This window comes from Salvia miltiorrhiza, chromosome 7, assembly GCF_028751815.1.
Source record: "Salvia miltiorrhiza cultivar Shanhuang (shh) chromosome 7, IMPLAD_Smil_shh, whole genome shotgun sequence".
Taxonomy (NCBI): Eukaryota; Viridiplantae; Streptophyta; class Magnoliopsida; order Lamiales; family Lamiaceae; genus Salvia; species Salvia miltiorrhiza.
In genome coordinates this window covers 25,372,949-25,394,902 of record NC_080393.1, presented here as the reverse complement: position 1 = coordinate 25,394,902, position 21,954 = coordinate 25,372,949, and the positions used below count along the sequence as shown (strand labels likewise).

Sequence of the window (21,954 nt, the reverse complement as noted above, 5' to 3'; positions counted from 1 at the left end):
GCTCCCCTTGATCAGTTGGGGCCTGATTTGGCCTCTGTTAGGGACACTCAGAGTCGGCTTTCGTCCGCTTTGGCTATGGCCAAATCTCATGCTTCCGGTTCTCGATCGGATGATCCTTCTATTGACAATGCCTTTGAGGGTAATATGGGCAGCGCAACGAGTTTTGATCGTGGGTTTCTCCCTTCTGAGAATCAATTGGATTTGCGGCGTCATATTGAAGCGAAACGTGCTGCTCGTGCTGAACAAGAATAGGGAGCCGAAACACCCAATGCCCGGCCCAAGGCTTTTTTAAATTTGGTACGTGAAGCCAATGCTAATGGCATGCCGTTGCATGCTTATACTATTTCTTCCCAACGTCCATCTTCGATGATTTTGGATGCGGTGGTTGGCGAACGTTGGAGTGATATTATGGACGCGGAAGCGGCTGCGCTTCGTGAGGATAATCCTCGTAATGAGGATGATGATATGTTGATTATCCAATGAATATATTTGCATGGAATATTAGGGGCTTTTCTACTGCCCGTAATCTTTTACACAATCATTGTGTTACTCATTCCCCTTCACTGGTTGGAATCTTTGAGCCCAAGACTTGTTTTAATCGTACCCAGTCTTCTTTTTGGCATTCTATCAATGTCCGTCCTGTGCATCAAAACGATAGAGGCGTGCATGCATCTAATATTTGGATTTTTGCTTCTCCGACAGTTAATACTAAGGTTGTCTTTTCCTCTGATCAAGCAGTGGTGCTTGAGGTTGAAATTCCGGGGTTCTCTTTCTTTGCGGCTTTTGTGCATGCGAGTTGTAATTATATCTCGCGTCGTTTACTTTGGGAGGATTTGGCGGGTTACGCTGCTGGTAGCCTAGTCATCATTGGTGACTTTAATGCTCTCCTGGGGGCGCATGAGCGAAGGGGTCGGCGCAACCCTAGCGCTATTTCTTGTCGAGAGTTTTGGGATTTTATTGATGACAATATGCTTTTTCAGCCGGTCTCTTCTGGGCCTATTTTCACTTGGACTGATAGGCGGCGTTTTCCTTACACCACGGAGTCAGTTTTAGATCGTGTTCTTATTTCTGCTTCGTTTTCTGATTACTGGGAGAATATCAATTATCGTGTTCTTCCGCGGGTGGGTTCTGACCATTCTCCTATTATTCTCAGTTGTTCGTTTTCTCAGATTCATGCTCAGAAGCATTTTCGTTTTCTGAATATGTGGTGTTCTCACTCGGGCTTTTTGGATTTGGTGAAACATTCCTGGTCTCTGGAGATTGATGTTCGTTGCCCTATGGTGCGAGTAATGCGTAAACTCAAGCGGCTGCGCAAGGACTTGAAGACTTGGAATAAAGAGACTTTTGGAAATTTCAACGTTGCCTTGTCTGGTTTATATGAGCAACTCACCTCCCTTCAGACTGTCATTGGGGTTTCTGGCTACACGGAGGATTTGTTTGATCAGGAGATACAGCTTGAAGCTTCAATTAACACTATGCTCTCGCGTCAAGCTTCTCTTATACAGCAGCAGAGTCGTATCAAATGGCTCTCAGATGGGGACCGTAACACTAAATTCTTTCAAAATATGGTGAGGATGCGGAGATCTCGTCTGAACATTAAGCAGCTTCGCATTGGAGATTCTTTGATTGATGATCACACGATTATGGCAGATCACGTGGTTCAGTTTTACGTCGATCTTTTTACTGATTCTATTCCGGATATGGATCGATCTTGGATTGGTAGGCACGTTCCTACTTTGGTTACTCAGAATCAAGGGGAGTCGCTCATTTGTTGCCCTTCGGAGGATGAGATACGGGCAACGGTTTTTTCTATGAATTGCAATGGTGCTCCGGGGCCGGATAGTTTCAGTGGTAAATTTTTTCAGGTTACTTGGGATATTATATGTTCGGATGTGATCTCCGCGGTGCAACGTTTTTTCATGAGACATTACTTGCCTAAGGGTTTGAATTCCAATTTCTTAACTCTGCTCCCTAAGAAGGATGACGCCATGTCTATTTCTGATTATAGGCCTATTGTCTTGGTTAATTTTTTGTTTAAAACATCACGAAAATCCTTGCTACGCGTTTGAATAATTTTGCTTCTGACATTATCTCGCCTAATCAGTTCGGGTTTGTGGCGGGGCGCTCGATACATGAAGGTATTTTGCTCGCGTCAGAAGGTGTTAATTGCATGAATCGGTCTCGTAAAGGGAATAATATGGACTTGAAGGTGGATATTAAAAAGGCTTTTGATACTCTGAATTGGGAGTTCGTGGATGTGGTTCTTATGGCGTTTGGTTTTCCTACGGTCTTCAGAAATTGGATTCAGACTATCTTCGCTTCAGTTCGTATTTCTGTCATGTTTAATGGTGTGGTTCATGGTTATTTTGCTTGTAGTAGAGGAGTGAGGCAAGGTGATCCTCTCTCTCCCATTCTTTTCGGTTTAGCTGAAGATCTTTTGAGTAGATTGCTGCTCCACGCGGTTGATAATGGTTTTATTTCCCAGATGCAAATGTCTCGCCAGTTGAGTTTCCCATCGCATTTGTTGTATGTTGATGATGTGCTGCTGTTTTGTCGAGCTTCCAAACGCTCGTGTATCATGATTAATTCTATTTTGCAAATTTATGCTCAAGTCTGGGGGCAACATTGCAACGCTGCTAAGTCTACTATTTATTTTGGTAAGGGTGTTCCTACGCAGGTGTAGAGGCGTCTTCAGCGTATTCTTCATTTTTCTGTTGCCTCCCTTCCGTTCACATATCTGGGGGTTCCTGTTTTCCCTGGCCGTGTCTCGGCGTCTCATCTGATAAAGATTAAAGATTTTATTCTGTCAAAGTTCTCCAGGTGGAAAGGTTTACAACTTTCTATGGCCGGACGGGTTTGTTTAGTTGCTTCGGTGATTCAGAGCACGGCGGTGCATAGCATGCTTATTTATCAATGGCCGGCTAAGCTGCTTCATGATCTTGATAAGGCTTGCCGTTCGTTTATTTGGACTGGATGTATCACGTCAAAGGCTCGTTCCTCGGTTGCGTGGAATAGGGTTTGCGCTCCTAAGGTGAGGGGTGGTTTGGGTGTGAAGAGCTTTTCTGATATCAACAACAGCTTTATGTTCCGATTGGGCTGGCAAATTCTTAAGGAACGAACTCTCGGTTTTAATCTCTTTCGTCGGCGTTATCTCTCTCCGCTGTTGCGTCCTTCCTCCAGATGGTTTTCCTCCTCTATCTGGCTTAGTGTTCGTAAGCCGCTTCAGCAGATCGTGCAGGACACGTTCTGTATTATTGGCCGGAGAGATTCCATCTCTTTTTGGCATGACAATTGGCTCGGGTATAAGCTCTCCTCGCGTCTTCGTATTCCGAGCTACATGGCTCATTTTCTCACGCACAAAGTGTCAGATTTTTATTTTGATGATGTTTGGCATCTCACTGATTCGTTTCTGGAAGCTTTTCCTGAGGTTGCTTTCGACATTATTTCGCTTCCGACTGGGGATATAGGTGATGATCGTGCTTGGGTGCACTCTCGGTTTGGCAATATTTCGGCTGCTTTGGCTTTTGATCATTTCGCTCCATCTTTTCCTTCGGTGGATTGGGGGAAGTGGATTTGGGCACCTTTCATCCCGGTGCGTCGTTCTATCACTTGCTGTCGGATTATTTTGGGTCGTCTTCCCACTATGGATGCGCTTCAACGTTGTGGCTTCATTGGGCCTAATATTTGCAGCCTTTGTCTCAATGCAGAGGAAAACATTGATCATCTTTTTTGGGGTTGCAATTTTGCTAAGCATTTATGGGATTTTCTTTTCTCTTGGTTTGAGATGGAGGTTCCGATTTTTCATGATATTGGCAGTTTCATTATCTTTGCTATGAATTATAGTGCAACTGCGCAGGTGACAAGCCTCTGGCGTGTGGGCGTTATTACGATCCTTTGGGGTTTCTGGAACTCTCGCAATCATTTGATTTTTCAAAACGTTGCTGCTTCACCCCATGCTATCATAAAGCTTCTTAAGATTTCCTTTTTGGAGGCGGCGACCAATTTTAAATTAGGAAGCATGGCGAACTCAGTGTTGGAGCTAGGGATCCTTCGTCGTCTTGGTGTTGCAGGCAATCCGCGGCCTGCTCCGGTGAACATTGATGTTGGTTGGTCTCTCCCTTCTCCTTCTTGGCTCAAAGCTAATATCGATGGATCCATTCGGGGTAACCCTACGGTGATGCATGCGGGTGGTGTGGTCAGAAATGCCTTTAATTCGGTGGTGGCGTGCTTTCACTTTTCAGCAGGGGCGGGTTTCGCCTTCGAGGCGGAACTTTTTACTTTTATCATCATTCTGGAGAGGGCTGCTGTTCATCAATGGTATAACCTTTGGATTGAGTCTGATTCGACATATGTAGTTAATGTCTTTAATAATCGGGAGGTTCCGGTCCCGTGGCGTTTCCGGAGCAGATGGCATGCTGCGCTCAAAGGTGTTGAGCAGTTCAATATCAGTTGCTCTCATAACTACCGGGAAGGTAATCGCGTTGCCGATTACCTTGCTTCCTCTCTTTCGCAGGAAGGGTTTTGGCTACATTCTATTCCTGAGATTGCACAGCTGGTTTTCGATGATATACATTCCTCTTTTGTTCGCATGGTGCGATAGTTTGTCCTGGGTTGTTTGTTCGGTGCTTGGTGGGAACCGGGGGGACTTGGGGGTGATGGTACGGCCGGAACTTCCGAAGTCTCCTCACCTCAGTTTCCGCCGCACCATGTTTCGTTCTTGTTTTCGTTCTTGTTTTCGTTGTATCTAGACGGGTACTCTTTTTCCTCGTTTTGAGGTTTTAATGAGGCCCGGCCCTGGTCTTCTCTTTGGGTTTTTTAGGTTTCGTTTTCCTCTTTAATAAAATTTTTAATTCAGCCTATGGCTGATATTGTATTTGGAGGGTGATTTTTTTCGCAGGGTTCGAATCCTGGAGGGAGCAGAATATTTTACATTTTGTTATTCATCAGTATATATTGCATTGTTCATCAGTATATACGGCCCTGTTCATCAGTATATATGTCTTATTCATTACGATTTTTTTTATAAAAAAAATCATCAGTATATACATCTTGTTCATTAGATATACGTTTTGTTCATTAGTATTATATGTCTTATTCATTGTACTCATGTTACACGAAAAATAGGGGGTCTCACTGGAGCACGCCCCTATATGTGTGTGTGTATAAATATAAATATTGTTGTAGCGGGTTTGACGAGGCGCATAGAGGATTGCGGTATAAAATTTGTAAATAGTAACAATCATTATAGAGTCAAATGTTGATTTTTACATACTCTATTAATTAAGCGCAGTATAACATTTATCAATGATAACAAAGACTATAGCCAAATTCTGATTTTGTTTCACACGCTATAAATTTGGTGTCAAAGTAATAAACTTTATAATTTTTGAAATTTCTCCCAAATTTAAATTTCAGCCAAATCAAATCTAATCTAACACCAAACTTTTAACATGTGGCATGACTCCTGGACAGTCAAAATGATGTATATCCAGCATAGAAAACACAGTCAGACATCGACGACGACAACAAAATGTATGTCGGTAATCACCGACTGATATCTGTCGTTATGTAAGTATTTTAACACCCGACTGTATTTCTGACGTATACATCGACGGAGATCAGCACAAATTTTTCCCACTTTATTTTTTATTAAATCACTAACAACCTTCTGAAGAATACATCATCGATAGACATTGTTCCATCGATAATAAGACTTTCAATTTTTTAAATTCCAATCGACCAATCGTTTCAAAAATATGAATTTATGACCTTGACCAAGAAAATTCTAGATGGTGACTCCACAGTGGTGCATCCTCATGGCGGGTTGATAGTTATGAATGAAGATAATGATGAAAAGGAAGATAAACCAATCAGTGAGGAAGAAGAGAACAATGATGGTTATTGAGATAACGATCATGATGATTAAGTTAGGTTTATTTGTGTATTAAATATTTTTTGTATACAATTATGAACTTTTAAACTTATTCATTGCAGATGGCTAGAACACAGCCTACTCGGTCTAATGCAGGACGTGGTTCAGGATATGGTAGAGGATGTTCTATTGGTCGGGGCACTCCATCAGCCTCCATCATCTATAGGATCATATGGAGGCATCAATGCGTATGTTGCGGTCATGCAATTGACTTCATCTAGGGGTGAGCAGAAATCGAACCGACACTAAAAATCAAACCGTATTGGTGCGGTTTGGTTCCAACTCTATTGGTTCGATTTTCGATTCGGTTTTGAAAAGTAAAAACTACTCCCTCCGTCCCATAATAAGTGGCCACATTTCCTTTTTCGTCTGTCCCACTATAAGTGGCTGCTTTCTAAAAATGGCAAAAATTTACTTTAATTAAGTCAACAATTACTCATTAATTTGGTCAACAATTGTAGGCCACTTTCTAAAAATGCCAAAATTACTTTAATTAAGTCAACAATTACTCACTAATTTGGTCAACAATTGTAGGCCACACTCTATTAAAACATATAACACTCAATTTCTTAATCTCCGTGCCGAAAAGAATGTGGCCACTTATTTTGGGACGGAGGGAGTAAAAAATTTCGATTTGGTGTCGATTTTTATTTTTTGGTTCGGTTTTAAACCGAACCGAACCAATACATATTAATATTTTATTATATATTTATATTTTATTATATATATTAATTTTGTAATTTTAAAAATTAAACATAATCCTATCTGAACTCCAATTCTCGTTCATTCTCCCCTAATTCCCTAAACTGCGCTGCACACCTACTCTCACTCTCTTCCTTCCATGAATTCCGTCCGTTCTCAGCCTCCCCATCGTTCGTCACCGACTCGCCGTGCTGTCCACGACAACCCAGGTGGCATCCTTGAATCTTGATAGAAACAGACTCCCCCCTTCCGGCTTCCAATTTCCAGCGGCGAGTCCTGAGTGCCAATTCCCGACTCTCCCGTCCATAGCAAATCGACGAAGCGAAGAAGTTGAAAAGCGAAGGTCACAAATTTGAAGAAACCGTGAGAAAATCGAAGCTTTGTGGGAGAGGCCACACGAGGACGCTAGGCTGAAAGAGTTGGTCGCCCAATTCGGCCCCCAAAATTGGAATCTCATCGTTGAGAAACTCGAGGGTAGATCAGGTAACAAAAACACTAGTTAACAACTAGCAAAACTCCATAACCAGTTCTGAAACAAGAAAATTTTGAGTTTATATATTTGGGCGTAGGGAAAAGTTGCAGATTGAGATGGTTTAACTAGTTGGATCCTCGAATCAACCGAAGGACTTTCTGCAAAACACCCCTCATTTTCTCTGCAAAAAAAAATGCATCAGTGCGGTAAACCGAACCGAAATCGACGGTTTTATCGGTTCGGTTTTAGTTCGGTTTGGCACCCCCAATTGGTGTGGTGCGGTTTCAATTTTAACCATCGGTTTGGTTTTCGATTTTCATTTTTTGGTGCGGTTTTGCACCGAACCGAACCGATGCTCACCCCTAACTTCATCACCTTCATCCTCAACATCTATTCCTATTGTGGCTTCACAGGCTCTGACTCCTGCACGGACTGCCCTCATGATTCGATATAGGTATGAATCTATAATTATATATATATATATATAGGGTTAAGGTGCAGATAGACCCCTCAAGTGGAGGCCCTTAGAGCGTTTCAGTCCCCTTACTAACTGTGTGTGCAAATTGGCCCCCGAACTCAAAAAAACGGTGCAGATCAGCCCCTCTAACTTAACACCGTTATGGGCCGTTAGTCAAGGGGGCGATCTGCACCGTTTTTTCGGAGTTCAGGGGCTAATCTGCACCTTTTAACTTTTTAATTAATTCATCTCTCTCGCTCAAAATTTGATCGTCGTTGTCGCTGATTCAAGCTCCGGCGAGGCCGGCGGAGGGCGCTGCCCATTTCTTTCTCTCTTGGGCCCTAAACCTCGGAGCTCGCTCGACTGCACACGCTTAGCGTCAAGGACGAGCCCTAATTCTTCCATTCCGTCGGAAATCGCCGCCGCAATATCCGGTGGCCGCCTGGATTTTCTCGATGAGGAGTCGCCTAGCTTTTCTCGATCAGGAGTCGCCTCTTTCTCTCAAATCCGGTGAAATCCGGTGATAAAGGCCGACGATGCCCGTCGCCATCTACACTATCGGCGTGCTGTTGAAGAAGGACGCTTCCAAATCAGAGACCATGGCCAACATGATCTCGATCTCGATTGGGGTCACGATCACCGCCTACGGCGACGCGAAGTTCGATTCGTTGGGGGTGATTCTGCAATTAGGGGGCGGTGACGTTCGAGGGAGAATTCGAGTTTTCATTTCGATTATGTGATTTTCAGGAGCAATGACGCCGATTTGGAATTCCCGATTTGGGGCTTGGGAACTTGATTTCGTGATTTTCCTCATCTGACGGCAATTGACGCCGGAAACGTTGGTCGGAGAAGATGAGATGTGATTTTTTTTAATGAACGGTGTGCAGATTAGCCCCCGAACTCCAAAAAGGGAAAGGTGCAAATTAGCCCCTGAACTCCAAAAAAATGGTGCAGATCGCCCCCTCTGACTAACGGCCCATAACGGTGTTAAGTCAGAGGGGGCGATCTGCACCATTTTTTTGAGTTCGAGGGCCAATTTGCACACACAGTTAGTAAAGGGACTGAAACGCTCTAAGGGCCTCCACTTGAGGGGCCTATCTGCACCTTAACCCATATATATATATATATAGGGTTAGGTTCAATGAAAAATGCCTAAATGTAACAAAGAAGAGAGAAGTAATCTCATCCGTTGATCTTATCTAATCTAACGGACATGATTTATTCACGCCATGTTCAACGGATTTTTTCGTTGAACATTCGTGAACATATACAATATTTTTGGGGGTTTTGGGTTTCGACCCCCCATATGTTCAACGAAAAAATCCGTTGAACATGGCGTGAACAAATCATGTCCGTTAGATTAGATAAGATCAACGGATGAGATTACTTCTCTCTTCTTTCTTACATTTAGGCCTTCTTCATTGAACCTTGGCCTATATATATATATATATATATATATATATATATATATATATACTAATGTTGTTGCATGTCAATTGCTATATCTCCTTGGAATGGTTGCAAGTGCGACTACTAAGATATATAAGAAAGATAGAAATTCAAGGGGCTTCAATATTGGAAACTCACACCAGAGACAGTGAAGCAGGCCTACTTTCAAGAATTCAAAGTAGAAATGTGTTTTTAATTAAGTTGAACCATCTCATAAGGAAAGCCTTAAGGCTTAGCTGTGGGGGTTAAGTTTCACATGGACATTGTTGTTTCTAAATGTATTTTATTTTATAGTTTAAATAGACGCATTTCACATGGGATGAGGCGATCAAGGAGGATATCTACATGGCGTGGTTATAGGTTGTTGTGCGGAGGTACAAAGATTATGTATATGACATCAAGTAAGGAATGGACGATCCAGAAAAAGCGAGGCCCCCTTCTATTCGCAATGATGAGTGGCCTGCTTGACTTGCCTACTGGGACTTTGGTACTTCAAATTTTATCCATTATTGTTTTATTTTTGTTAATATGCATATTATAATATTTATATATGTGACCAAGGATAATACTTATACCGCGAGAAAGTCTAGAGTTATTGGGATATGTAGTCAAGTTTTTTTTATTTAGGTATTTACTTTTTTTCTTTAATAATTAAGTATTAATTATATATGGTATGTGCCTCATCGTAGGAGAAGGTGCATGATATGTTTGCTCGGCAAAGCTAGCCTCTGGATGGTGAATTTGATCCACCAGAGGTCGATATGAGCAAAGTCTACGTAGAGGCTGTAGGTGGGCTTGACAAAAAGAAGAGGATATTTGGTATTGGTAGACTTGTAGCCAGCTTCATGGGTGAAGAGTCGAGTGGAACATCTCACTTCCACGAGCCTTCTATTGATCTACATTGACTCTTGGAGATGGATCAACAATTGTAGGAGGCCCAGAGACAGAGAGATTAGTTCATGGCTCAATTCGAGACATAAAAAAAACTTAAAAATTATCCACTTGTTTTTTTTTTTGCTGTAAATTCGAGTTTTTGAGCTACAATTCATAACCAATAATATTTATAGTTGTGGATTCGAGTTTAAAATTGAATTCACATCTAGAAATAGTGTTATCCGTGAATTCGAATTTTAAACCTTAAATTCAAGTTTTAAAACTAACGTTGTTTCTAGTTGAGAATTCAAGTTTTAAAACTTGAATTCACAACCACCACCTCTAGCTATTCAATTGTGAATTCGAGTTTTAAAGCTTGATTTCACAACTAGAAATTAATAGTATTGGTTGTGATTTCAAGCTTTAAAATTCAAATTCACAACCAATACTATTGCTAGTTGTGAATTCAGGGTTTAAAATTTGAATTCACGACTAACACCATTTCTAGTTGTGAATTCAAGTTTGATTTCACAACTAGAAATTAATAGAATTGGTTGTGATTTCAAGCTTTAAAATTCAAATTCACAACCAATACTATTGCTAGTTGTGAATTCAAGGTTTAAAATTCGAATTCACGACTAACATCGTTTCTAGTTGTGAATTCAAGCTTTACAACTTGAATTCGCATTCAACACTAACTATTCAGTTGTGTCAATTTTGAAAGATTGATTTCACAACTAGAAATAGTGTTGATTGTGAATTCAAGCTTTAAAACTTGAATTCACAACTAAAACTAGCGATTTAGTTGTGAATTCATCGAATTGGTTGTGAATTCAATAACATTAACAACTGAAACTCACCTTCATATTCGTAGCTTTAAGATTTGATATCTCCATGCCAAAAATTAATAAAAGAGAAAAACAAAAATAGACAAATCTACAAAAATCATCAAAAATGACAGCAAAATCTACAAATTTACAAAAGCAAAACTTTTACAGAAACTAAATTATGTTCGAGGGATAAAAGTTATATTATGTGACAATCGATGAATATAAATACATCAACCTCATCCTTAAGAAAATGAAAAAAAAATCAATAGCTTCAATTTGGGGAATTTGCTTGGAATCAATAGCTTCAATTTGAGAACTGATAAAAAAAAAAAAATGAGATTCAATCAAAGTGAGGCCGCATTAGTTGTATCTGCAATGTGAATCTCTAAGGGGTTGACTTCTTTGGTGTCTCATCGATTCGCGTCAGCGTTCGATGGCAAAATTGAGGAGAAAAAAAGTAGAGATTTTAGATTTAGAGAAGGCGGATCTGTTGACTAAATCTATAGTCGGTAACCGTGGCAGTCAAGGGTGAAGCCACTGGCGAGTGTTCTACGCCAACGACCTATTGTGCGACTGATGAGCCGTATAAGAGAGAGAAATGGAGAAGATAGATAGAGATGATGTGGCGAGGGGCGAGATGTAGGCGGTAATTCGCCAAAAATGGGGTGGTGACAGGCGCCGCGACAAGGAGGGCTGAAGATGATGGTGAGGTTTCTGGAATTATGCATCAGAAAGTATTGAAGTAAGAATAAGCATATTTGAAAAGTAAATTGAAGAGCAGAATGAGAGAATTTTCTGTGTATTGAAACTTGGAGAAGAAGATACAAGATTTACAACATATAAAAAAAGCTTAGCTTCTGTTGTAACCGAAGGGAACCAACTACCTAACTGATGAGTTGGCTAACGAAAGCTGTACTGGCAACTAACAACTTTTACAAAATGTATTTCTTCAAACTCTTTATACATTCAACATACTCCCAAAAACTTGAACTTTTCCAAACTACTTCCCATGGGAGGTGAGCTTCAGCTGATCTCGAAGATAGCAAAAACGATGTTCCGACAAATGTTTTGTAAATATATCGGCGATTTGGTTCTCAATAGGAATGTGACCAACTTCAACAATCTTGGCCAAAACTTTCTCGCGTACGAAGTGAACATCCACTTCAATGTGTTTTGTGCGCAAATGAAACACCGGATTTTCAGAGAGTGCTACAGCACTTGTATTGTCGCACCAGATTTTATGAGGACTGGGAATAGTGAGCCCAAGTTCATTACATAAGGATTGAAGCCATAGGAGTTCAGTGGAGGTATTTGCAAGGGAGCGGTACTTAGACTTGACAATACTACGGGACACCACCGGTTACTTTTTAGAACTCCGCAGCAAAAGGTTGTCGTCAAAAAAGACACAGTGGCCACCGGTGGAGCGACGATCGTTAGGATAACTGGCGTAATAAGCATCCGAGAACCCAACAAGTTGAAGATGCAAGGAGGGTTGAAACTACAAGGCCAGGTGAGATGAGCATTTGAGATATCTCAGCACACGTTTGCATGCCGACCAATGAAGATCAGTGGGCTGCGAGAGAAACTGACTCAATTTATTTACTGAGAAGACAATGCCAGGCCGCGTGAGAGTGAGGTATTGAAGTGCACCAATTGTACTTCAGTAGATCGTGGGATCAGAGAAGGTGCTTTCATCTGATTTGGTGAGTTTGGGAGAGGTGACCATTGGTGTAGGGCAAGGTTTGCATGCTAGCATGTTGGCCTTTTTTAGAAGCTCATTAAGGTATTTGCGTTGACACAAGGAGTATGATGAGGCTGTTGGTTTGGTGACCTCAATTCCCAAGAAATAGCTGACCTCACCAAGATGTTTGAGATCAAAAGTGTCATATGTAGCTGAGATATGAGTTGTAATACAACAGCTGGATCATCACCTGTAACTAGAATATCATCCACATAGATTAGAACTAGAAGAAGCTTGCCATTGCCGTTTTGATGGAACAAGGAAAAGTCAGAGTTGGAGCGGCTGAAGCCAATCTGATAGAAATAGCATTTGAGCTTATCATACCAAGGCTCGGGGGCCTGCTTAAGCCCATATAATGATTTCTGAAGTTTGCATACATAATCTGGATGCAGGGGGTCTTCAAAACCCTGAGGTTGCTGCATATAGATGGTGTCTTCTAAATCACCATTTAAAAAGGCATTGTTGATTCTATTTGCTGTATTTTCCAACCTTTTGTGGCAGTAAGAAAAAATAAGAACCTGATGGTGGAAGCTTTAACAACTTGATTGAAAGTTTGAAGGTAATTTACTCCAGCAACTTGCTCAAATGCGCGAGCAACCAATCGAGCTTTGAGCTGATCCAAAGTACCATCAGCTAGGGTTTTGATGCGAAAAACCCATTTGTTGCTTATTACTTTGTAACTGGGACCCGGAGGTAAGAGAATCCAGGTGCCTTTGATGCCCAATGCAGTTATTTCTTTGTTCATAGCAGCCAACCAACCAGGCCGAGTTAAGGCTTCTTCAGTGCATGAAGGCAACGTATGAAGAGTAGTCATTTCATGTATACTAGTTTTTGCAGCAACATCGTGGACATCATGAACCTCTTGAACAACTAAGTCAATGGATTTATGCTCACTATTCACAGAGATATAGAAAACCTGAGCATAATGACACTTTGGCTTAAAAATTCCATACTTGGCACGAGTAATCATGGTATGTTTGTTTAGTATTTGGGAAGTGAAGAGAGAGGGGAAGAAGGTGAGTGAAACTGAACAGCTGGTGATGACATAGGATTGGATTTAGGGGTGAGCATTCGGTTATATGGTTCGATTTTTGCTAAAACCAAACCAAATCATATTTTAGTTCGGTTTAAAAAAAACCGAACCGAACCGAACCGAATTAACCGAACAAACCGAACTGAATTAATCGAAATTTTTATAATTAAAACCGAACCAAACCGAAAAACCGAATTAATCCGAAGAAAACCGAAATTTTTGAAAAAAAACCGAAAAAACCGAAATTTTCGAAAAAAAACCGAAAATTCCAAAAAAAACTATAAAATTAAAAAAATATTAGAAGCTAGATTTTATAAAATTATAATTAAAATATTATATATATACATATATATATATTTATATTTATATATATTATAAATATAATTCGGTTTTTCGGTTTTGTTTGGTTTTAAAAAATCCGAACCGAACCGAACCGAAAAACCGAAATTTTATGAAAAAAAAAACCCGAACCGAACCGAAAAACCGAAAAAACCGAACCATATTTTAAAATTTCGGTTTGGATCGGTTCGGTTATTCGGTTTCGGATTTTTTGCTCACCCCTAATTAGATTGATGTGGAGGTGAAATAGGTTGAGTAGATGTTGATGTTAGAGGTTGGGATTGGTGTATGGTATGTGCTGAAGTTGTTAGTGGCGGAGTTTCAGAATTTAAGTTTGGAGCTGGGGACTGAGCAGCTTGATTTGCTACTGAAGTCACAAGTGGAGGGGTATTGTGGTTAAGAGAGGTAGATGAGCTGGAGCTAGGATAGCTAGTGCTAAGGGAAGATGATGGTGAGAGAGAGAGAGCAGGAGAAAGGATTTGAGATATAGGAAAAATAGGTAAAACAACAAAAGAATGAGAGGTGGTGAGTGGAGAGGAATTTGATGAAGCAAACATAGATTTAAAAGGAAATTCAACTTCATTAAAACTTACTGTATCTGTAATGTAGACTCTTTTATCTGAATTGAGGCACTTGTAACCTTTGTGTGCTTCACTATATCCAACAAAGATACATCTGGAAGACCTGTATTGCTTCTTATGAGTTCTATAGGGTCTTAAGTAAGGATAACAGGCACTGCCAAATACCTTTACGATAGTGTAGTCAGGATTTTTGTTGAATAATGCTTGAAATGGGGACTGATTATTTAGAGTAGGAGTAGGTAGACGATTTATGAGAAAGGCAGATGATTGAAAAGCACCCCACCAATACTCAAAAGGCATAGAGGAGTGACCTAGGAGAGTTAGGTCAGTGTGTCTACTATATGTTGATGTTTTCTTTCAATTCTCTCATTTTGTTGATGAATGTGGGGACATGGGTGCTGGAAATGAATGCATAGGCTTTGTAAATGAGTAACTAATGGTCTAAATTCCCCTCCCCAGTCAGTTTGTAGGGTCTTTATAGATTCGTGAAACTGGCAGTGTATATAGGCTAAGAATTGCTTCACTATTTGAGCGGCCTGAGATTTTAAGGTTAATGGAAAAAGCCATGTATATCTAGTGAAATCATCCACAAAGGCAATATAATATTTGTAACCATGTGTGGAAGATATGTGTGAGGGTCCCCAAAGATTAGAAAAAACAAGGTCAAAAGGAGCATTGGATTTGACAGTCTGTGTAATGTGAGATTTTTGAAGAAGTTATTAAGAGTCTTACACACTTTATAGCTAAAACAGCAGGTCTTGGATGACCTAAGCTTTGATGCAATACATCCAAAGATTGAGTACAAATACCACCAAAAGACTGAGTATTATTACAAGATACAATGTTTTGAATGTTATTGAAAGTACTTTTAGATCTAGAAATAGCATAAATAATAGATGATTACAGTTAGATGAAGTTTGACAGCTGTCGGTGGTATACTTGGAGGATAGATCAAGCTGGTACAGGCCTTTAGAAAGCTTGCCCTTCATTAGGATCTTGTTGGTGTGGTTGTCCTTGACAAAACAGGAATTGTGATTAAATTCAATGGTAACATGGTTATCTTTTGTAAACTGAGAGATGCTAAGAAGATTCTTGGTTATCTGAGGAACATATAGTATGTTATTTAAGAGCAAGGAATGATGAGAAGATGTGGGTGAGCATATAGAGTTAGAGCCAATAGATGAGATCGGTAGAGATGTACCATTTGTCAACCACAAGATTTTCTGAGCCTGTGTAGTCATTGCTGAAATAGAAATTTTATTGAAGAAAAACAAAAACCCTTGCGAGCACAGGCGCAAACAAGGAGAGTCTGGAAAAACAAAACAAGAAAAAAAACAAAAACCGAAACGTAAAGAACAAAGGGCGGGACCGCAGGCGCCAGGGGAGACCAGGCGCCAAAGGAAACAAGGTGCCAGAAAAGTCCAGGCACCAGAGGGGGGCCTGTGTAGTCATTGCAGATTGCTAGATTGTTCATGTCATTTGTGATGTGAGCAGTTGCTCCACTGTCAACATACCAGTTGTTATCAACTTGAGTGTTCTCCTGAGAAGAAAGTGCATCAGAATGAGAATTAGTGTCAGAATAGAAAGCTTGAGGAAAGTTTGTTGAATTCTCAGTGAAGTTGATATCAAATCTTTTGAAACATTTGATAGTCACATGGCCATTTCGTCCACACAATTGGCATGTAATCATGGTCTTGCTGCTGGAAGATCTACCACCACGATTCTGATACCCACCGCTGCTTGGATTGAAGCTTCTGCCTCCTCGATAGGCAATATCTGCAGTAGGTTCAAAGAGTGTAGACACCGCAGATTGTTGTTGCTGCAGCCGAAGTTCATATGCTTGGAAGGCATATTGAACTTCCTATAGATTTTGAGTAGTAGAATGTTGCATGATAGTCACAACTAGAACCTCATATTCCTGACCAAATCCAACCAAAATGTACATAATCAACCCATCATCATTGATTATTTGGCCAACCGCAGAGAGTTGATCCACATAGATTCTCATTTTCAGAAAATACTCTTCAACGGATTGCATGCCTTTCTTTGTTGACTGAAGAAGCAATCTGAGTTGCATAACCCTTGCCTTTGATTGTGACATGACCAATCGCTCCAATACATTCCAGAGATCACCAGCAGTAGTGCATCGGACGGCCAGACATAGATTCTCCTAGAGAAGAGAGAAACCAGCTCAAGAGAAATTGATACTGTCTACGTCGTATTTCGAAATCTGGATTAACAATGGTGGTGCTGGTTGACGAAGGAAGAAAAGGTTGAGAAGCATCAACGGAAACAGAGATGAATCGATCATAACCATGAGCGAAGATGGTGGAGAGCGCCTGTGCATGCCAGAATGTGTAATTGTGACGATCAAGCTTGATGATCGTGGGAAAATGAGGTAAAGTAGGAGTAGATGTGCGTGATTCCATAGAAAAAAGAGAAACTGTAGATTTAGGAGGATCGAAGAGAGAGATCAATTTAGTATTGATCGAGATGAAAATCTATGCAAAGTTGAGGTAGATCTTCAACAAATGGCGATTGATACCATATTGAACTAAGAAGAAGTAGATTTGAAATGTACATTGAAGAGCAGAATGAGAGAATTTTCTGTGTACTGAAACTTGGAGAAGAAGATACAAGATTTACAATATATAAGAGAAGCTTAGCTTCTGTTGTAACCGAAGGGAACTAACTACCTAACGAGCTGGCTAACGGAAACTAACAACTTAACCAACTAACAATTTTTACAAAATGTATTTCTTCAAACTCTTTATACATTCGAGTGCGCGCGCGTGCGAGAGAGAGAGATAGAGAGATGGTGAAAATTGGTTAATTTTAAATTTTTTAATATTAAAAGTAAATTTGTATTTTTATACAAAAATTGACTAAATTTTAAATTTTTAATATGTTTGAATAATTTTAATTTTACTATATTAAATTGGCCAATTTCATAGATTGAATCATCATAATACGACAGGTCGGCGCAAGGCAATGATACAATACAATTTTATCTTGACAAAACCTATTCACTAATTACGTGAAACCGAAATTGAGTTTGTGAAAGTTGGAGGAGAAACCGAGAGAGCATAGTGCAAGATTTCCAAAACGATTATTCTATCTTCTTGTCCAAGCGATAAGGTTGCATGTATAATTAACTACATCATAAATGCTAGTAATGATCAACTAAGACCAGGGGCGGAGCTAGGGGTGGGGCATGGGGTCACTGGGCTCCCTGGAATTTTCAAAAATAGTAAGGGTATTTTCATAATTTTATATTAAAAAATAAAAAATATATAATTTTATCTACATTATTATTATGTTGAGCTATTTTAAACTGTAATTGGTATGCAATATTTAGAGTTAAGACGTTTTGAAGAAGTGAACACATAATTAATTTATACATATCATGATTGGATTGAATTTTAGAGATTTATTTTTTTAATTTGATATTGAAAGTTACTTTATCTTACAAAGTTTTATGAGATTTTTGCAAATAAAATCACAAACTATTTCAAATTTGTAATTTTAACATGACTTTTGACTGTGGCGAATTAAATCACTATTTTTTCAATTTTTTCAATTACGTCCCCTATTTTTTTTAGATCGTCAGAGTGTTGAATTGCAACTTAACTTACGTGGATTAGTAAAGACGACGTCATTTTTGTGAGGCCTAAACGACGTCGTTTCGTACAATTTCAATTAATTTTTTTTCCAAATTAGAAAGAGACTGTATCTTGTATTTGCACCATAATTTTCAATATGTAGTAATTTTATTGAAAAATACATCGTAACATGAATATTACATGGAGAAATAATTCACACAAACTTTAAGTTAACAATTCGACAATCGAAAAAATTGGGGGATGAAATTGCAATAATTATAAAAGATGAGTGATTTACATTTGCCACACGTTCAAAGTTACGTTAAAAAAATTTTGAACCCCCTTGAATCCCCTGAATCAAAAGTCTGGCTCCGCCCTGACTAAGACATATGATTAGTTTGAAGTTTCGACGGCTTTCTTCAATTAACATCACTCGTACATATCGAGTTTATATCATGTCAAATCAAGATATATGAAATCGACTCTTCTTAATAGTTCTATTTATTTATTAATTCACGTTTACTTGATTTTGCCCAAAACGCTTACAATACACTGAATATGAGAAATTAGCTTCTGGGGAGGAGAACCACAATGGCCCACCTTTTTACCCTCTCTTATATATCAAAGATTAGATGGAAGAAAACGAGAACAAATCAATCAAGAAAAAATTACCCACCCACCCTAACCCTAGCTACCTCTCCTTAGACTTCCCTAGCTAGTCAAGAATATTTGTATTTCTATATATATATAATCAATATAATTGTTTGTTTATATAGATATGCATGCATGATACTCCATCCATTACCCAACAGATTATCCATTACGTCATTTGATCCGTCCCAGAAAAGTTTTATTGTTTCAATTTTTAGTAATATTACGATTATCCACACAACCTCATAATTTTAACACTTTTTTTTTTTGAAAGATCATAATTTTAACACTTAATGTTATCTATTATTTACAAAATTAATCACTTTAACGTTACAATAAGAAACAGAACTTATTCAACTCACAACACACTCAATCATTTTATTAAAATTAACTTGTGTTATTCTCAAATGAATAAATATCAAAAGACGGAGTGGGTATCATATATATCAAAAAGGAGTTTAATAAAGTAATACTCCATATTGAAGATCCTTGAGTTTGCAATCCCCAATTATGGAATATTAATTGACAATTAAGAATTAATTAAAATTTTTACTTGAGATTTTAGTTAGGGTTGATTAATTTCCAAATAAAATTTAGTAATTAGTTTAATTACATTAATTTAATCAAAATAAAAGAGGGGGGGCGTATGCATGGTGTAGCCGGCCGCAAAAGAGAGCGTGCACCTGTTTGTATATATGTTACTACTATATATTAAATTATTAATTATTAATTAAATACTGTACGTGTATTAAAATGATTGAGAATAGCATGCGTATTTAGAATTTCTTCTCTAAAGCCGGATCGAAAAAGCAATTGGGAACAAACTAGAAAAAAGGGTGAATAAATACTTAATAAAGAAAAGAAAAGAAAAACAAGGAAAAAGAGTGGGAATTTGAATTATAATTGATGAGAATGAGAAGATTTATTGGTGGGAGATATAGTCCACCAAATGAAGATATATTAAGAGACAATGGAATGACAACACAATCTAAATTTATATATAGGTTCTTCTTACATGCCCCCAAAGCCAAACCTTTGTGGGTCCAAATCTCAACAACTGTCCAACCCAAATTCATTTGATTAATACAAGATGATGACTGGATTCACCTTAAACATATGCTTTTGGGGCATAAAATATAGGGTTTTGCTTGCTCTAAGAAGATTTGCCCAGATTTGGTTGAAGACCTTAATCATTAAATTACTATATTTTTTTTTCTTACATCATTGCCCACTTCTTTATATTCCTTTGTTTAGCGAACTACTCTGTCTCTAACCCACCTTATTTTTAATTAATGCATCCAAGAAACATTGTCAAGATTAAACATGTATTATATTTTCCAATAATTTTCTCTAGCTAATGATCATTAATTAAAGAATTAGAGTGTGGATCGATTAACACGACGAACGTTCGGTTAAGTGCTTAATAATCAAAAGGCTACAGTGATAATCAATCAATCAATATTATAATGTGTGGAACTGTAGGGGATGGGACTAGACACCTGAACATATTTAGTTAATCAAGATTTTTTCTAGTTTATTATTAGCATTGGTTAGAGAATAAATGAATGATCCATGAATCCACTAATTAGTTGGTCAATCAAAGTAATATTTGTTTAAGGAATTTTTAAGTAGAGTGTGGTAGATTTGTTGCAAAGCTAGATCGCCATCCTTCCAGGTGATTGCATCCCCATCTTTCTTTTGACTATTTTTCCCCATTAAATAATCATATATAATTTTTAAAAAGTTAGCCCATTTTTCCAGCTCTCTAAGCATGGAATAATTTTGTTTAATTTATTTTTTTGAATTTGATCAAGTGGTACTATAACTATACACTTAAATAATTTATATTAAAGTGGTTATGCGGAACATGGATTTCTTTCTTAAATTAGACACACTGAATCCTCTTTGGTGGGAACAAAAAATTAAAAATAAAAAATCAACTACCGTATAATAAACAATATCTTTGCATCAGACAAATTAATTAACTTCCCTTATCTGACTATTCCTTTTTATCCTTTATATTTTTTGTTGACCTTTCTTTGCTCTTTACAATTCTTAAAACTATTCCTATTTGGGAGATACAATGCATAGTCAAATAACCAATAGCATATTTAGTTGCTATATAAGAAGAGGCGCAACATTATCATTTGAACACACCTTATACAAACCAAGAAAAAACTCTCCCCTTCTTCAATTCATATATCAATTCAAGATTATGGGCAAAAATAGTGTCTCAGCTTGGTCTCAAGAAAATTCCAATAGTAATAAAAAGCTGAAATTATTCGGAGTGGAGGTGGAGCAATTTGATGATGATGATAATAGCAAGGGCGGGTGGTTGGAGGGCGACGACAGCGTGAACTCGTCGGGCTCCTCCACGGTGACCGACAAACCAGAGGCGGAGGACAAGAAGTTCGAGTGCCAATACTGCTTCAAGGTTTTTGCAAACTCGCAGGCTTTAGGAGGCCACCAAAATGCACACAAGAAGGAAAGGTTGAGGAAAAAGAGGCTGCAGCTTCAAGCAAGAAAGGCCAGCATCAATTGCTACATTCAACCTTTTTATTACAACAACAATCAAAATAGTGATAGGCATTCTCTGAATTATTATGGGTCTAATCCTGCATGGTTCTATGATCCCGAATTTTCGGTTTACGAGGAGCAGCAGCCGCAGCCGCAGCCGCAGATCAGTTTTGGTGCTGGTCCGTCGTCAAGGGTCGGGGTCGACCATGTTCCATTTCATCAAGACACGCGCGCGTTTAGTCTCACGCACAAGTCGAGGCCCCTCCTCATCAACAAGCCTTCCTCCATGCCTAATTCCAACACTAGGAAAAATTTGGATCTTCAATTAGGCTTGAGTTTGCATTCTACGATTTGAGTTTATACGTTTATTGCCAGATCTATAAATATATATAGGATATATAGGGCCTCATTTTTCTTCAAAAGTAGGGGCATCAAAGCCCTAATTTTCTCTTTCCAGTTAGGGTTTGCACTGTTGCTGATGATCACGTTTGGCTTCATTGAATACAGGTGAAATTTTGAATTTCATTTTCTGCTTTTTAAGGATTACATACGATTTTGTTTTTAAAAAAAAAAATTATGAGGCGCGCGATTGTAATTATATTAGGATATATGCACGAACAACTGGAGAGGCAAAACTAATCAGCGCCTGCGGCATTCTTTTCTTGCTTTTATAACGGGAATTTTTTAATTATGGATGGAAAAGACACGAGAGATGTGAATTCATTTTATGTTTTTTATATATATGAAAGACATTTCAATAAATTGACTAATGTAA

At 38.7% G+C, this 21,954-nt stretch overlaps 2 protein-coding genes and 1 long non-coding RNA gene across 3 annotated transcripts; all 3 read left to right on the top strand.

The window, feature by feature from the left end:
- The first annotated feature begins 321 nt into the window (after positions 1–321).
- On the top strand, positions 322–6,181 carry LOC130994010 (uncharacterized). Its single transcript, XM_057919046.1, has 6 exons — positions 322–448; positions 703–2,021; positions 2,105–2,526; positions 2,821–4,555; positions 4,601–4,752; positions 5,995–6,181. Exons 1-6 carry the CDS (start codon positions 322–324, stop codon positions 6,179–6,181), a joined length of 3,942 nt encoding a protein of 1,313 aa, XP_057775029.1.
- Positions 6,182–9,012: 2,831 nt separating this feature from the next.
- On the top strand, positions 9,013–10,134 carry LOC130993698 (uncharacterized). Its single transcript, XR_009091746.1, has 2 exons — positions 9,013–9,499; positions 9,702–10,134. It is a non-coding gene; the product is annotated as an uncharacterized LOC130993698 (long non-coding RNA).
- Positions 10,135–20,582: 10,448 nt separating this feature from the next.
- Positions 20,583–21,704, top strand: LOC130993697 (zinc finger protein 5). The gene has a single exon (XM_057918723.1). The coding sequence runs from the start codon at positions 20,746–20,748 to the stop codon at positions 21,532–21,534; it is 789 nt and encodes a 262-aa protein (XP_057774706.1). The 5' UTR covers positions 20,583–20,745; the 3' UTR covers positions 21,535–21,704.
- Positions 21,705–21,954: the final 250 nt, after the last annotated feature.